The sequence below is a fragment of the Cetorhinus maximus genome, chromosome 1 (assembly GCF_964194155.1).
Source record: "Cetorhinus maximus chromosome 1, sCetMax3.hap1.1, whole genome shotgun sequence".
Classification (NCBI taxonomy): domain Eukaryota; kingdom Metazoa; phylum Chordata; class Chondrichthyes; order Lamniformes; family Cetorhinidae; genus Cetorhinus; species Cetorhinus maximus.
In genome coordinates, this window is record NC_135879.1 from 38,733,168 (window position 1) to 38,744,688 (window position 11,521).

Below are 11,521 nucleotides of genomic sequence, written 5' to 3' on the forward strand. Positions count from 1 at the left end.
GAAATCCAAAAAGACTTAGGGGAACAGATACAGATAATTAAAATGTCATGAACAGTTACAGAAAATAATAAGGTTAATGGAATGCTGACCTTTTTTCTCAAGATATAGAATACAAGGGGGTAAAGGTCATGTTTCAGCTATACACAACCCTGGTTAGACCACATATGGAGTATTGCAAGCAGTTCAGAATGCTACACCTTAGGAAGGATATATAGTCCTTGGAGAGGGTGAAGTGTAGATCTACTAGAAGAATGTTAAGGCATTAAACAAAGTGCAGCGAAGATTGACAAGAATAGTTCCAGGAATGAGAAACTTCTGTTACGCAGGCAGATTGGAATAGTTGGAATTGTTCTCCTTAAAGAAGAAAAGGTTGAGAGGAGATTTGATAGAGGTATTCAAAATCATGAGGGGTAAACACTGAGATATTGTTTCTGCTGGTTGAGGAATCTAAAACATGGGGGAACAGCCTCAGGATAAGGGGCTGATCATGTAGGACTAAGATGAGGAGAAATTACTTCACTCAAAGGGTTGTGAACCTTTGGAATTCTCTACCGCAGAGGGCTGTGGATGCTCCATTGTTGAATACATTTAAGGCTGAGATAGACAGAATTTTGTTCTCTCAGGGAATCAAGGGATATGGGGAGCTGGCATGAAGGTGGAATTGAAGCCCAAGCTCAGCCATGATGGTATTGAATAGCAGAATAGGCTACATAGGCGATATGGTCCACTCCTGTTCTTATTTGTTGTGTTTGTGTTCTTGCATCTGGACAAAGTATAAAGAGAGAAACTATTTCCACTGGTGAAAGGATAGAATTGCCTTCTTCTTTGCTGTGACCATTCTATGATTTTATGATATGAATGATACCGGACTCCAGGAGTTAAGCCTTGAGGAGAGATTGAACAAACAGGGGTTATATTTCTTAGAATTGAGAAGGTTAGGAAGTGATTTGATTGATATTTTCAAAATATTAAGGGGAACATATAGGGTAGATTGCGAGAAACTATTTCTGCTAATTGGGGAGTCTATGACTAAATTAAAAAAAACAGAGCCTTTCAGGAAGGACACTTGGAAACACTCCTTCCTGCAAAAGAAGGTAGAAGTTTGGAAAATGCAGTAAGTGCTGGCTCAATTGTTAATTTTAAAACAGGTTGATAAATTTCTGTTGCCCAAAGATACTAAGGGAAATGAAGATGGGTACATTGAGTTAGATCACAGATCAGCTATGAGCTCACTAAATGATGAAACAAGTTTGAGGCGCTAAATGGCCTACTCCAGTTCCAATGCTTGCAACCTCAGTGTCCTATTTGACCTCGAGCTTCCAACTCATATCCTCTACTTCACAAACATGGCCTGCTCCTACCTATATAACTTCACCTGTCACTTTTTCTACCTCAACCTATAAAGAAGGAAAACCCTCATTCATTCCTTTGACAATCTTGCCTCACTATTTCAATATTTTCTTGGCTGGCATCACATTTTCCATAAACTTAAGTTCTTGCAAAACTCTGTTACCCAAATCTTAATCCATACCAAATCACATTCAACCCATCACCTTGTGGTCACTGACCTAAATTGGTTCCTGAACTGCCAACATCTCAAATCAAAAATTTTCATCCTCATGTTCAAATCAGTCCCTGCCCTGCTTCAATATATTTAACCTTCAGCCTTACAACCTTCAAGATCTCTGCTTTCCTCCAACTATGGCCTCTCATGCATCCCCCGCTCCTTTTGTCCTACCATTAGTGATGATGCATTCAGCTGTCCAGACATTAAGCTCTGAAATTTCCTCCCTAAACACTTTAAGGCACCTTTTAAAACCTACCTCTTTTACTAATGTTTTGATCACCCCTCCTAATACAATTTGGCTGGTGGTCCCTGTGATTTGGAGGCTCTGGCCTCATTTATATTTGTCAGGCTAGCTGTATGACACCAAACAGGCATCCTGACGCAGTTTATCAGATTTGGCAAAGGAAAACAGGCCAGAGCTATCACCTGGAATGTAATTTATAGCAGAGGGGGGCTCCAAAGTGGAAGGAGTGTTGGTCCCTGAGGTGGCAACAGCTCAGATTATTCTTGAACCCAAGAGGCAGGACAGACTCCAACCAGTTCCTACCTAAAATGGCATTTGGGATCTTAGTTATGTTATAAAACCACAATTTCCATTTTAAACAGGGTTCATGAACAGCTGGGCACATTGCCCTCCCAACTGATTTTAATTTGGCACTGGCCACACCACCTGTGTTAACAAGATAGTAAGGCTACTGTTAAGGAGAGTGAACATCCATTTCAAGATCTCCTTCTTTGGCTCAATGTCAATTTTTAGCTGATTACACATCTGGGAAGTACTTTGGAATGTTTTCCCATGTTATTTGAGGAACATTACTTATATTAGCAAAGAAGCATTTAAAGTAATTAATATTAGCAAAGAAGTACTGGAGAAATTAATGGGACTAAAAGCCAACAAATCCCCTGGACATGAAGGTCTACTTCTAGGGTTTAAAACATGTGGCTGCAGAGATAATAGATGCACTTGATGTAATCTTCCAAAATTTCCTGGATTATTGAATGGTCTCAACTTTGCTTATAATACAAAGCTAAGTGGGAACCTAAACTGTGAGGTGAGCATAAAGAGTCTGTGAGTGAGTGGACAAGAAGGTAGCAGATGGAGTATAATTTGGTGAAATATGAGGTTATTCTCTTTGGTAGATAGGAAAAATAGAAAAACATCTTTTTTTAAATTATAAAAAACTATTAAATGCTGGTGTTCAGAGGGATTTGGGTGTCCTTGCACAAAAAACACAGAAAATTAACATGTAGGAACAACCAATTAGAAAGACAAATGGCATGCTGGATTTTATTGCAAAAGGGTTGAGGGAAGTTTTGCTGCAATTATGCGGGGCGTTTTAAGACACCATTTTGGTCTCTATGCTTGGCTTGGAGGGGGTACGATGAAGTTTAAGTAGATTGATTCACGGGATGAGAGGGCTGTCCTACGAGGAGAGATTGAGTAAAATGGGCCTATATTTTCTTAAATTTAGAAGAGTGAGAGGTGATCTCATTGAAAGATATGAGATTCTGAGAGGGCTTGACAGGGTAGATGCTGAGAGTCTATTTCCCCTAGCTGGAGTCTAGAACTAGGGGGCATGGACGCAGGGTTGGCTATTTAGGACTGAGAGGAAATTTCTACACTCAAAAGGTTGCAAATCTTTGGAATTCTCTACCCCAGAAAGCTATGAATGCTCTGAACTTGAGTACATTCAATCGATAGATTTTTGGACCCTAAGGAAATCAAAATATATGGGTATCAGACAGAAAAGTGGAGTAGAGTTTGTAGATGGGCTATGATCTTGTTCGGCACAGTAGGCTTGAGGGGCTGTGTGACCTCCTACTGCTATTTTTTATGTTCTTAAAAAGTGCTATGTAAATAGAAATTGTTGTGGTAAAGAGTGTATTGTATTTGATCAGATAGATTTATAACTAGCATCGTGAACATTTTAACAACATTAGTATTGTGTGTGTTTACAAGAAAAAAGAAAATCTTCTAAGTTAGTGGCATTATTTAGTTTATTACTTCCTAATCACAGGAATCAATTACCAATTTGTTATTAAAGATCTTATCTGCAATCATCAATACAGAAGCAGAGATAAAAACTATTATGTTCTTTCTGGTGTCATCATCACCTTCCAACTATATGACAGCATGTTTGTACAACTGTGGGAAAAGTGGCCTTTCATACAGACAAAATAAATTTCTCATCCAAACCAACTGTTCCATTCAGAAGTAAGGAAGGGAGATAGTTACTTTTAAAAGAATGAAATGTTAGTTTGTCGTCATCTGTACTGATAAATAAATCTGTCAATTAAAACAAGTTTGGAAGTTTATTAAACTGGTCATTGTTTTATTTAAAACATATCAGCACCAAAATATCTTACAGGGTTCAGCTTTCTGTAGTTCTTGAAACTTCTACACAGTGGAGCAAATGCAATTCATTCAATTATGCAAGTATCTGCTTCCTTTAAGAAAACACTATCAAAGGAATATTAGGATCTTTGGCCAGAAGCTTCTGGACAAAGAAAATAATTGAAGGGTAGGACCACTTCCAGATCCTGAGCGCGTTCGAGTGAGATATGCGCCAATAGGGGAATCTTCTGGGAGATGACCAATTAAGAGGATACCTCTGTCGTCCATTTAAGGACAGCGGGTGGCCTCCCAAGGAAATGGAGTCTGGCAGCCCTCCATCATCGTGAGGCTAATTGGAGCGCTGCTGAGGGCCCATGGAACGGATGAGAAGTTCATTGCATGTGACCCATCGGAGACATCCATTTCCACAATTTTATCGTTAGGTGGCAAAGCTATGATATGGGCAGACACCAGCTTTGCCATTTGATGCTGCTGAGCTCTTCAGTAACCTTAGAAGTTATGAGGTTCTGACCTTCTGTATGAAGCTGCCACCTCTCACCTGGCAAAGAGCAGTCACAATCGGGGAGCCCATGCTCTATTTGTAAGCTCTCATTGCAATGGATAAATGTCCTTGTGATCACTCTATTTAGGTGCCACTGGAGCTTTCCTCCAGCAAAAGCATATAGAATGTGTTGGCTAGTGAACCTGACATGCAACTGTCTAAATTCCTGCATCCCTTGCCGCCAAAGGGCCGGAAAAACTCTGGCCTACATGTGCATGTACCACAGAATAATGGTTTACAGTAGTACACTATGTAAAATGAATTCCAGCTGTCAATATTTTTACCAAAGCCATTTTCTAATCAGTGTTTTATAATTAGAAGTAACAGAGGTAGTGGCAACCCTCATAACCAAACCAGTTGCAGTGGGTTCAAAGGGACCAAAACCCTCCTGCTGTGGGTTGTCCCCCTTTGGTACCTTTTTTACATTAGCACTTGCAGTCCACCATCAAGACTAGGCTAAGCTTTCTTTTTGTTTGTAGAACCGCCTACCTTCCATATTGGCTAACTGCAGATTTGCTGATCTTGTTACTCATGCTATAGGAATGTTCCTTCTCTTAAATGGTCTTCAGCAACTGTACAAGTTTTAGCTCTGGTGCCAGTGATAATTTCAGCATCTGCCCGCAGTACCAATAACACTAGATTCAAAGCTCTTCGCCAAGCTTCCAGCTTGACTGTCACATTATCATAGACTTCAAAGCAGTTTTCATTCAGACCTCTACAGGGAGACCTGCATGGTACACCAACATTCACACACTGTTCTGATAACTCTGAAATGATAGGAAATACACCAACACTTTTGTGAAGGCACTTTTGCACTTCTGACAAAGCATCCAGTGGTGTTCCATACATGCCAGTATTAATCATTGCAGTCACAAGGTAATCAGCCAAGCCATCAGCTAAGGCTTGCAAGATTTGTGATTTGTACAAAGCTGCAGTGTCAGCAAACCATGAAGAACAATGTGCACCGATGCAACTTGCTGTATCACTTCCTGGTTTGAAAGATTTTTCTAATATTAGCTGCTTTAGATGGCAGAGGCAAACAAGTTCAGTGGCTCCTGCACCAGGAAAGATTCGTCCCTCACTAAGTGCATGTTTTAGACGATATGCACAAGTCCAGAATTGGTCCGCTAATGTCTGCTGCTTGCAACTTAAGGGGCTACAAAGCACTACTGTGATCACAGCAGTTTTATAAGTATTTATCTGCACAGCAACTCTTTCTCCCAAGTTCAGTGCACCTCCATTTCCCATTTTCCAGAAACATAGATGTCCTCCAGTTCCCACACAATTCTCTTTTACTTGTGTAATGTAAGTTACAATACCACCTCCCATAACCTCTGCAAACCTTTGAAACACTGGGTCTTTCACTTCTTGTATTATTAAAATATTTTCTTGCATGCATGTATCCATTAAATGTGGAGATGTTATCCCCTTTACCAGAATTAAATTAATACGAAACTTATGAAGTATATTCATTGTTGCACATAACCACTCTTCTTCTAAATTTTTAGAAATGTCAACAGTCTGAGTGACCATTCTAATATTTGAAATTCTGTTGAACCCTGGATGATAGTACTTATTAGTAAGATCTCCATTTATAAATATAGTATGAAGTGGCAAATTGGCCAAATGCTTGACAATCATAGACTGCTCTCCTGTGATTAATGTGATAAAGCCAGGACTCACACAGGAATTGTGCTCAGGTGGTCCTGGCAGGAAATACGTAACCAAATTACCAATGTCAAATTCTGGCAGTGTTTTGCTATTACCATTTTCTGCCAAAACACTTTGAGCCTGAATTTTGTAGGCCTCTACTACTAACTTCATCATCCTCTGGTTTCCATGGCTCAGTGACAAAGCCAATGCTGTAAAGCTGGCAGAATCAGCTGGAGTGGCAAAGGAATCCTCTTTAAAAGTGTTTAACAAATCTGACAAAGCTTCTTCTTGTCTGTTTCTATTAGGATTCCTGAAGTGTCGGCTCATATTTACTTCTGGTTTTACTCGGATGCATGCGGAGCTTGGTCGACCTCGCCTAGAAGAGGCATGAGTCATATTATTTGAAAAAGACCACAATAAGGAGCCATTCTCATTGTTAACACTGTAGCTGTTTCTGCAATTCCCTTTTATTGATACATCTGACTGAAAGTGAGCGTGTTCCTTTGCAACTGATCGCATTTCATTAGTCAGATGGGTAGGAGAGCTAGTTAAAGGACATGATAATCTTTCAGGTTTAACTGTTTGCGGATTTTGTTTACATTGTGAGCTTTTCAAAATGCCATCAATGGATATCTGATGTGATATTAGTACCTCAAAGCAATGTTCTAGTCCTTCATACATCACAGATACTATGGTAGGAATGGGAATCTCTTGCTTGATACAATTTAAAACAGCTTTACTCCATGCTCCAGTAAGGAAAAGGAGAGTGGATGTTCCAGATTTGTATTGTTTGTAGTGTGCCTGTACTGCTTCATTCAACAACTGACCAACTGGACAATCCAACTGCAGATTCTCTAGAAGTCTGAATGCAGAGCAAATCACGACTGTTTCACCAGCATTGTCATCTACAATGAACTTGTAGCACTTTCTGGAGCCAAGCAATGATTTGCCTGATGCAGCCACTGCAGCGATCTGCTCCAGGCCTAGATGGGATTTCCGGTTTAGTAATTGGCACTGTATTCCAACAGACTGTAAAGGAAAGAGAAATGCAAAAATGCTATTATACTTCTGTCATAATTTTGTAAATTTAACCCTCAATCTCATTCTCTGTTTAATGAAATGGTGTCATGGGTATATTTGGTGTAGCAGTATCAATATGCTCTCTCCACAAAAAAATTAAGTCTTTTAATACTTGTAATTTGTCTTCTGAAATTGCTTCCATCCCGTAATGGTCATGTGCAGTTTATATCTCCCTGAACCTGTAGAAATCCGGTCACTGCAAAAGTGACAGCTCCCTGTTTCTGACTGTCCTCATCAGTAGCAAAGTGGATCTAAATGGCAGCCCTGGCAAACATGGTATTAGCCACCTGGGAGATGTGCTTACGGACAGCGCATTGCAAAATTCTGCAGATGTCATCAGCAGACCCATGGAAGGAACCGGAGGTGAAAAAATTCAGGCTGTGGTAACTTTAAAGGCTACTGACAATGCATGCACACCGGGAAGGGGGTCTTCTTCCAGGAGGTTGCAAACGTCAGCAATCGTCTGTCGAAAAAGTCCGAATCTCCCGTTGCTCTATCAATTTGAAAAGCTGATCCTCTGCCTATAAAGCCAGCGCTGGGGATATTGCCTCCAATAGCTCTGTGTCCATCCCTCTGTCCTGTGGAGTGGCATGTGGTTGAGGAGGAGATCATAAGAATTAGAAAAAGTAATCGATTTAAAACCTCGAGCCTGCTCTGCCATTCAATAAGATCATGGTTGATCTGATTGTGGCCTTAACTCCACTTATTTTTTGGAAGATTACAAATCAATACATCCATTATCTCTGCAGATGATTATTTTAAGACCCTAGAATTTGGGCCATCAGGTCCAGGAGACTTGTAGCTTTTAGTTCCATTAGTTTCCCCAGTACTTTTTCTCAAGTGATCGTTATTGTTTGAAGTTCCTCCCTCCCTTTCGCCTCTAGACCTTGTACTATTCTTGGGATGCTTCTTCTGCTGTAAAGGCAGATACAAAATACTTGTTCAAAGTCTTTGCCATTTCTTCGCTTTCCACTGTTAACTTCCCAGTCTCATCTTCCAAAGGACCAATGCTTCCTTTAGCTACTCTTTTCCATTTTATATGCTTGTAGAAAATTTTACTGTTTTTGTATTTCTTGCCAGTTTTCTCTTACTCTAATTTCTCTTTTTTTAAGTCATCCTTTGCTGGCTTCTAAAATTTTCTAAATCTCCTGGCCTACCACTAACCTTTGTAGCATTGTATATCTTTTCTTTCAATTTGATATCATCCTTAACTCTCTTAGTTAGCCATGTATGGAGCATCCTTCTCATAGCACCTTTCTTTCTCAATGATATATATCTTTGTTTAGAGTTATGAAACATCTCCTTAAATGTCTGCCATTGCTTTTCCACAATCTTACCATTTAACCTATTTTCCCAGTTCACTTTAGCCAACTCTGTCATCATATCCTTGCAACTGCCTTTAAGTTTAAAATCAAAATAAATGAATATGATATGATGGCCATTATAAAGATGTGGTTACAAGGTGACTAAGGCTGGGACCTGAATATTCAAGGATATTTTATATTTCGGAAAGACAGGAAGAAAGGCAAAGGAGGTAGGGTAGCTGTGTTAATAAAGCATGAGATCAGTACATAGTTTTAGACCCACATTTCTCACCCTCAAACTGAATGTGAAATTCTATCATGTAATGATCATTGTCAAGAGGATCCTTTACTATGGAGGTCACTAATCCTGTCTCATTACACATTACCAGGTCTAAAATAGTCTGCCCTCTGGTTGCACTAGCAAACCGCAAACACAATCACTGAGGTGCAACGTGTCGAGCCTGTATAGGTCCCACCTCCCAGAACCAGTCCCAATGTATCAGGAATCTAAAGCTCTCCTTCCTGCACTGTCTATCCAGCCATGCATTCATCTACTCTATCCTTCTATTATTATCCCCAAAAAAATCCCACTCACCTGCCTGCATTTCACAGCATCCAGACATTTAGTTAAGGGGGATACTCCACAATTTTTAACCTTTAGCCCTACACTCCCAATCTTTGGTCATCTAGCCAGATGCCCAGAAGCCTGGGTAAAAAGAGCCATTCATAGGTCCAGGATGAGCAAAGCCCACGGGGAGGGTTGCTCTCTCTGCCTCCCTTCCTCTCGTCAGTGCTCAGGTGACCCTGGTGAGGGAGAATGCAGTGTCTACCAGTACACTTGGCGTTTCTCTTGACCAATGAACATCGCAAGGTATAGGAAGACAAATAATATGAAATAAAAACAAAATTCTGGAAACACTCATTAGGTCTGGCAGCATCTGTGGAGAGAGAAACAGAGTTAATGGACTTGATTTTCCAATAATCTGTCGGGGTGAAGTTGGGTGCGGAAGTGTTTTGAAAACAGCGCTCATGGATAGCGTGTCAGTTTTCTGATATCTCTGAAATGTGCTGCAATTTTCAAAGTAAAAGTGGAAAGTCAGGGTTGAAGAAAGAGAGCTGGAAACCTGCTCGCCTCCAACTAATTGCCCACTTAACTCCTTGAAGAGCTTGTTAACAGGCTGAGGAGGACCAGGCAGAGAAGGTGATTTTCAAATCTCAAATGGGGATAAGAAAAGTCAGATGCATGTTAGAGCACAGCTATCATGTGCAATGCGGGGAGCCATTAAGTGATGTTTCTGCTGAAGCAAAACTTTTGGAAACAGAGGATTATTCACACGGAGTGGGTCTAGTGCCTTTTCATAGACCACTTGTCTGCGCTGTGAGGCTGCTGGTCCTCTGATCTCCTACCTCCTCTATTCTGCAAGGCAATGGCAACCTCAGTAAGTAATGGCTGCTGTCTGCCTTGAAGCATTACACAGAGTCAGTTCTTGTCTCCTGGCAGCACACAACACCACTAATTAAGCATCAAGCCTCCAGCACAATTGAGAATAATATTTTAAAATAACTTTGTATTAGCAACACAGATATGATGCGGGGTTGGGATTCAGAAATACTCTGGTTGTCAGGTGATGAACCCTGCGGAATTTATAATATGGGGCATTTCAGTTGGGGGTGGCTGCTGGAGACCAGTGGTGTGGGGGTGCTTGATATTCATCCACTCGATAAAATAATTAGTTGCCCACCTAAAATACCAGGCAACTTGCAACGTTAAAAATATACTTTATACAGTCTGTCTCCTCGACCCCAAAAGCGAACTGCTCCCTTAACGCTGCACTCCACCAGATAAACGCACTCTTCTCAACTCCCTCTGCCTACAGACTCACTCATCAATCCCTCTTCCCCCACTCACTCAGCATCCACTCTCCCCAACCCCACTCTAGGGCTGACACCGGATCCCAGGGGGAGGGGGGGGAGGATGCCCTCAGGCCTGCTGCATCCCCTCCAAGGCCTCGGCCGTTCTCCCCACCCCCAAACAAATGCTGCAGCTTTGGCAACTTAACTTTCTTTGAGACTCAGAGGTAGAGCATCAGCCAGCCAGACTTCCTCATGGAAGAGTCATGCGGACTCAAAACGTTAAACTTTGTCTATCTCTCCACAGATGCTGTCAGACCTGCTGAGTTTTTCCAGAAATTTTTTGTTTTTTGTTTCAGATTTCCAGCATCCGCAGTATTTTGCTTTTATCTCATGGCTGAGCGGGTGGTGCACGTGCAAGCACCAAGAATATAGAAGCAGTAGCTAGTAGAGACTACCTTGCAGCCTCCCAGTTGCTGCCCGAGAAATATGGAACAAATGCCGTCCTAGGAGGCCAACGTGAAGGATGTGGGACAAAACATAAAATGACAGGGCAATTCCATAAAATACTGGACGGTTGGTCACCCTGGTTTATTCCCGACCCGGATTGAAAAATCAAGACCAGCGGTTCTGGTCAATGGCCATTCATCAGAATATGACGTGCATATTAATTTGCCTTAGCAAAAACAGAATTACCTGGAAAAACTCAGCAGGTCTGGCAGCATCGGTGAAGAAAAGAGTTGACGTTTCGAGTCCAATGACCCTTCAACAGAACTGAGTGTAGTTAGGAGAGGGGTGAAATATGCCTTAGGTTTGTTAAGCTTTCCTTTTGTCACAATCTGTTTACATTATGATGTTACTGGCGCCTCCTCATAAGGAGGAGGCCACTTACACTTGAAGATTTGCTCTCCTGCTCATGACAATGCTTCACTCTCATTGGTCAATGAAAGCAGGCAGCAGAGGGGAACCCGCGCCTTTAGCCAGTACAGGCGCTGAGCTCCCGACATTACCTGTGAATAGCCGGCCGCCTGCTCCATTTGCTGTTAAACCTCTTAAACCCAGGAAGTTGTCAGGACAAGATAAATAAGCCACTTTTCACCGAAGTCTAAAGAACGGAAATGACGTATATAAGCGTTTAATTCGCCCGGTTAGTCGCTGAAGTGTAGCTA

At 41.3% G+C, this 11,521-nt stretch overlaps 1 protein-coding gene across 1 annotated transcript; it reads right to left on the reverse strand.

Moving 5' to 3' along the window:
- Positions 1 to 3,879: 3,879 nt before the first annotated feature.
- bbs12 (Bardet-Biedl syndrome 12) lies at positions 3,880 to 11,502 on the reverse strand. Its single transcript, XM_078539877.1, has 2 exons — positions 11,363 to 11,502; positions 3,880 to 7,146 (listed from the first exon to the last, which is right to left on the reverse strand). The coding sequence occupies exons 1-2, from the start codon at positions 11,387 to 11,389 to the stop codon at positions 4,999 to 5,001; spliced, it is 2,175 nt and encodes a 724-aa protein (XP_078396003.1). The 5' UTR covers positions 11,390 to 11,502; the 3' UTR covers positions 3,880 to 4,998.
- Between the last annotated feature and the right edge of the window lie 19 nt (positions 11,503 to 11,521).